Source organism: Oncorhynchus masou, chromosome 21 (assembly GCF_036934945.1).
Source record: "Oncorhynchus masou masou isolate Uvic2021 chromosome 21, UVic_Omas_1.1, whole genome shotgun sequence".
NCBI lineage: Eukaryota > Metazoa > Chordata > Actinopteri > Salmoniformes > Salmonidae > Oncorhynchus > Oncorhynchus masou.
In genome coordinates this window covers 13,105,602-13,111,748 of record NC_088232.1, presented here as the reverse complement: position 1 = coordinate 13,111,748, position 6,147 = coordinate 13,105,602, and the positions used below count along the sequence as shown (strand labels likewise).

Sequence of the window (6,147 nt, the reverse complement as noted above, 5' to 3'; positions counted from 1 at the left end):
CTTTATTCACTTCTTTAGCACAATCTGCCAACCCGGATGTGTTAGCCGTGTCTGAATCCTGGCTTAGGAAAACCACCAAAAACATTGTAATTTCCATCCCTCACTATAACATTTTCCACCAAGATAGATCTGCCAAAGGGGGCGGTGTTGCAATCTACTGCAGAGATAGCCTGCAGAGTTCTGTCTTTACTATCCAGGTCTGTGCAAAACAATTTGATCTTCTACTTCTAAAAATTCAACTTTCCAGAAAAAAGTGTCTCATCGTTGCCGCTTGCTTTAGACCACCCTCTGCCCCCAGCTGTGCCCTGGACACCATATGTGAATTGATTGCCCCCCCATCTATCTTCTGAGCTCGTGCTGCTCGGTGACCTAAACTGGGACATGCTTAACACCTCGGCCTTTTAAGGTTGATGCCCCCAATCTCACCCAAATGATCAATGAACCTACCAGGTACAACCCCAAATCCGTAAACACGGGCACCCTCATAGATATCATCTTAACTAACTCGTCCTCCAAATACACCTCTGCTGTTTTCAACCAAGATCTCAGCGATCACTGCCTCATTGCCTGCATCCGTAATGGGGTCTGCGGTCAAATGACCACCTCTCATCACTGTCAAACGCTCCCTAAAACAGGCCTTTCTAATCAACCTTTTTTATTTTATTTTTTATTTCACCTTTATTTAACCAGGTAGGCTAGTTGAGAACAAGTTCTCATTTACAACTGCGACCTGGCCAAGATAAAGCATAGCAGTGTGAACAGACAACACAGAGTTACACATGGAGTAAACAATTAACAAGTCAATAACACAGTAGAAAAAAGGGGAGTCTATATACAATGTGTGCAAAAGGCATGAGGAGGTAGGCGAATAATTACAATATTGCAGATTAACACTGGATTGATAAATGATCATGTACAGGTAGAGATATTGGTGTGCAAAAGAGCAGAAAAGTAAATAAATAAAAACTCTGGGGATGAGGTAGGTGAAAATGGGTGGACTATTTACCAATAGATTATGTACAGCTGCAGCGATCGGTTAGCTGCTCAGATAGCTGATGTTTGAAGTTGGTGAGGGAGATAAAGGTCTCCAACTTCAGCGATTTTTTCAATTCGTTCCAGTCACAGGCACAGGCAGCAGAGTACTGGAACAAAAGGCGGCCGAATGAGGTGTTGGCTTTAGGGATGATCAGTGAGATACACCTGCTGGAGCGCGTGCTACGGATGGGTGTTGCCATTGTGACCAGTGAACTGAGATAAGGCGGAGCTTTACCTAGCATGGCCTTGTAGACTACCTGGAGCCAGTGGGTCTTGCGACGAATATGTAGCGAGGGCCAGCCGACTAGAGCATACAAGTCGCAGTGGTGGGTAGTATAAGGTGCTTTAGTGACAAAACGGATGGCACTGTGATAAACTGCATCCAGTTTGCTGAGAAGAGTGTTAGAAGCAATTTTGTAGATGACATCGCCGAAGTCGAGGATCGGTAGGATAGTCAGTTTAACTAGGGTAAGCTTGGCAGCGTGAGTGAAGGAGGCTTTGTTACGGAATAGAAAGCCGACTCTTGATTTGATTTTCGATTGGAGATGTTTGATATGGGTCTGGAAGGAGAGTTTGCAGTCTAGCCAGACACCTAGGTACTTATAGGTGTCCACATAATCAAGGTCGGAACCATCCAGTGTGGGGATGCTAGTCGGGCAAGCGGGTGCAGGCAGCGATCGGTTGAAAAGCATGCATTTGGTTTTACTAGCGTTTAAGAGCAGTTGGAGGCCACGGAAGGAGTGTTGTATGGCATTGAAGCTCGTTTGGAGGTTAGATAGCACAGTGTCCAATGACGGGCCGAAAGTATATAGAATGGTGTCGTCTGCGTAGAGGTGGATCAGGGAATCGCCCGCAGCAAGAGCAACATCATTGATATATACAGAGAAAAGAGTCGGCCCGAGAATTGAACCCTGTGGCACCCCCATAGAGACTGCCAGAGGACCGGACAGCATGCCCTCCGATTTGACACACTGAACTCTGTCTGCAAAGTAATTGGTGAACCAGGCAAGGCAGTCATCCGAAAAACCGAGGCTACTGAGTCTGCCGATAAGAATATGGTGATTGACAGAGTCGAAAGCCTTGGCAAGGTCGATGAAGACGGCTGCACAGTACTGTCTTTTATCGATGGCGGTTATGATGTCGTTTAGTACCTTGAGTGTGGCTGAGGTGCACCCGTGACCGGCTCGGAAACCAGATTGCATAGCGGAGAAGGTACGGTGGGATTCGAGATGGTCAGTGACCTGTTTGTTGACTTGGCTTTCGAAGACCTTAGATAGGCAAGGCAGAATGGATATAGGTCTGTAACAGTTTGGGTCCAGGGTGTCTCCCCCTTTGAAGAGGGGGATGACTGCGGCAGCTTTCCAATCCTTGGGGATCTCAGACGATATGAAAGAGAGGTTGAACAGGCTGGTAATAGGGGTTGCGACAATGGCGGCGGATAGTTTCAGAAATAGAGGGTCCAGATTGTCAAGCCCAGCTGATTTGGCCGGGGTATCCTGGAAGGACATTGACCTCATCCCATCAGTAGAGGATGCCTGTTTTTTCTTTAAAAGTGCCTTCCTCACCATCTTAAATAAGCATGCTCCATTCAAAAAAAAATTGAATTAGGAAATTATATAGGCCTTGGTTGACTCTAGACCTGTCTGCCCTTGACCAGCACAAAAACATCCTGTGGCGTTCTGCATTAGCATCGAATTACCCCCGTGATATGAAACTTTTCAGGGACGCTAGGAACCAATATACACAGGCAGTTCGGTAAGCTAAGGCTAGCTTTTTCAAACGAAAATTTGCAATCCTATAGTACCAACTCAAAAACGTTCTGGGACACTGTCAAGTCCATGGAGAATAAGAGCACCTCCTCCCAGCTGCCCACTGCACTGAGGCTAGGAAACACTGTCACTACTGATAAATCCACAATTATTGAGAATTTCAATAAGCATTTTTCGAAGGCTGGCCATGCATTCCACCTGGATACCCCTACCCCGGTCAAGAGCCCTGCGCTCCCCACAGCAACTCGCCCAAATCTTCAAAGGGGGAGACACTCTAGACCCAAACTGCTACAGACCTATATCTATTCTACCCTGCCTTTCTAAGGTCTTCGAAAGCCAAGTTAACAAACAGATTACCGACCATTTCGAATCTCTGCGTACCTTCTCCGCTATGCAATCTGGTTTCAGAGCTGGTCATGGGTGCACCACAGCCACGCTCAAGGTCCTAAACGATATTATAACCGCCATCGATAAGATACATTACTGTGCAGCCGTATTCATCGACCTGGGTAAGGCTTTCGACTCTGTCAATCACAACATTCTTATTGGCAGACTCCACAGCCTTGGTTTCTCAAATGATTGCCTCGCTTGGTTCACCAACTACTTCTCCGATAGAGTTCAGTATGTCAAATAAGAGGGCCTGTTGCCCGAACCTCTGGCAGTCTCTATGGGGGTGCCACAGGGTTAAATTCTCGGGCCGACTCTGTTCTCTGTATACGTCAATGATGGCGCTCTCGCTGCTGGTGATTCTTTGATCCACCTCTATGTAGATGACACCATTCTGTATACCTCTGGCCCTTCGTTGGACACTGTGTTAACTAACCTCCAGATGAGCTTCATTGCCATACAACTCTCCTTCCGTGGCCTCCAACTGCTCTTAAATGCAAGTAAAACTAAATGCATGCTCTTCAACCGATCGCTGCCCACATCTGCCTGCCCGTCCAGCATCACTTCTCTGGACGGTTCTGACTTAGAATATGTGGACAACTGCAAATACCTAGGTGTTTGATTAGACTGTAAACTCTCCTTCCAGACTCACATTAAACATCTCCAATCCAAAATTAAATATAGAATCGGCTTCCTATTTCACAACAAAGCATCCTTCACTCATGCTGCCAAACATACCCTCATAAAACTGACCATCCCACCGATCCTCGACTTCGGCGATTTTCATTAGCAAAATAGCCTCCAACACTCTACTCAGCAAACTGGATGCAGTCTATCACAGTGCCATCCGTTTTGTCAAGAAAGACCCATATACTACCCACCACTGCGACCTGTACACTCTCGTTGGCTGACCCTCGCTTCATACTCGTCACCAAACCCACTGGCTCCTGGTCATATACAAGTCTCTGCTAGGTAAAGCTCTGCCTTATCTCAGCTCACTGGTCACCATAGCAGCACCCACCCGTAGCACGCGCTCCAGCAGGTATATCTCACTGGTCACCCCCAAAGCCAATTCTTCCTTTGGCCGCCTCTCCTTCCAGTTCTCTGCTGCCAATGACTGGAACGAACTGCAAAAATCTCTGAAGCTGGAGATTCTTACCTCCCTCACTAGCTTTAAGCACCAGCTGTCAGAGCAGCTCACAGATCACTGCACCTGTACATAACTCATCTGTAAATAGCCCATCCAATCTACCTCATCCCCATACTGTATTTATTTATTTATCTTGCTCCTTTGCACCACAGTATCTCAACTTGCACATTCATCTTCTGCACATCCTACAATTCCCAGTGTTTAATTGCTATATTGTAATTACTTTGTCACCATGGCCTCTTTATTGCCTTACCTCTCTTATCCTACCTCATTTGCACATGCTGTATATAGATTTTTCTACTGTATTATTGATTGTATGTTTGTTCCATGTGTAATTCTGTGTTGTTGTATGTGTCAAACTGCTTTGCTTTATCTTGGCCAGGTCGCAGTTGCAAATGAGAACTTGTTCTCAACTTGCCTACCTGGTTAAATAAAGGTGAAATAAAATAAAAAATATCCCAGTCCACGTGATCGAAGCAATCTTGAGGCGTGGCATCAGATTGGTCGGATCAGCGCTGAACATTCCTGAGCACGGGCGTTTCCTGTTTCAGTTTCTGGCTATAGGCAAACAAAATTGAGTAGTTGTCAGATTTCCCGAAAGGACGGTGATGGAGAGCTTTGTATGTGTAGCAGAAGTTAGAGTAACAATGATCCAGAATTTTGCCAGCCTGGGTCGCGCATTCGATATGCTGATAAAATTTAGCGAGTGTCTGATAATGTGGCAAAACTGTGCTGTCAAAAACAACAAGAAATGTAATACAATCCTAGGTTACATGAATTGCTCTGATAAAGATTTCGTTGAAATTGAACTTGGAACCAAATTGAACTTGTCTGAACAAATTTGCAGTCGAAGCATCTTTAATAAACTAATTCAAGTGGTTTGATCAAATATGATCTGAAACTCTTTTGGTGATTGAATGTGTATTGAATAATGTAACTTAAATGAAGTGTGATGGAATGTGCAAAAAATGTGGGTGTACGTTAACGTTCAATAGAAATTGACCAATGAAAACACGCCTTTGAAAATATATGTGAGAAAAAAATATATATTAGACAGCATCACTGATTGGCCAAGCAGCAGCTTTACCGGTGAGATGCACTGTTGAGCGCTACATCCACTTTAAAGATTCTGAATGGTTCACGCCGAGGAGGCTGCTTGACACAGGTTTGTTGGCTGTTTAACTTTATGCTTTGCCTATTCAATTATATTGTTCCAGGTTTGTGCTCAATAACTATGTAAAAATAATGAATACATTGTTTGTTTGCGCAATAACATTGATAACTGGGTTATTAAAAACCCCACCAGTCACCATCGCTCAATTTTCAAAAGGTGTAGATGTCTGGTGGATTCATTCGTTTTTAAATGTAGATAACCTCCATCATATTATCAATACAGATTACGTGATATCGCAGGCTGGATAGTCTACGGATTTTAAGACGTAGGCCTATACTCGAAACATCACGAAAACAACAGTTCTCTTTTACAGGCGTTCCCTATTTCGTAACGTGCTTGGTGAATCAACACGTAGTCATTAAAATAGCTATGTTCTGTATAACTTTTTCTTCCTGTGAACTATATCAACTTCTTGCGACCACAAATTGTAAAACGAAATATCCGAGGTAGTCTAGTGGAAGAGGTTGAAGAAAAAGGTCGTATGAGGAAATGGTACGTGTTGTGCGACACTCAACTTTGTTTCGAAACGTTTATATGCGACACTCAACTTTGTTTCGAAACGTTTATTAGCGTGATGCGCGCTGTTAGGACTTGTGAAAAGAGCCCGAATGACACCATAGTTAGTTAGCTAA

At 44.4% G+C, this 6,147-nt stretch overlaps 1 protein-coding gene across 2 annotated transcripts in view; it reads left to right on the top strand.

Annotated features, from left to right (window-relative positions):
* Positions 1 to 5,416: 5,416 nt before the first annotated feature.
* The window catches only part of LOC135507825 (long-chain-fatty-acid--CoA ligase 1-like), a 50,607-nt gene continuing 49,876 nt past the window's right edge, over positions 5,417 to 6,147 (top strand). The window contains exon 1 of one of the 2 annotated variants that reach the window (XM_064927505.1): positions 5,417 to 5,506. Coding sequence is in view for 1 of the 2 variants with exons in the window: in XM_064927504.1 (XP_064783576.1) it covers positions 6,005 to 6,007 (3 nt within the window). In the remaining variant the exon portion in view is untranslated. Of the gene's footprint in view, positions 5,507 to 5,988; positions 6,008 to 6,147 lie in introns of those variants that run through there. The other variant, XM_064927504.1, reaches the window with a different exon arrangement.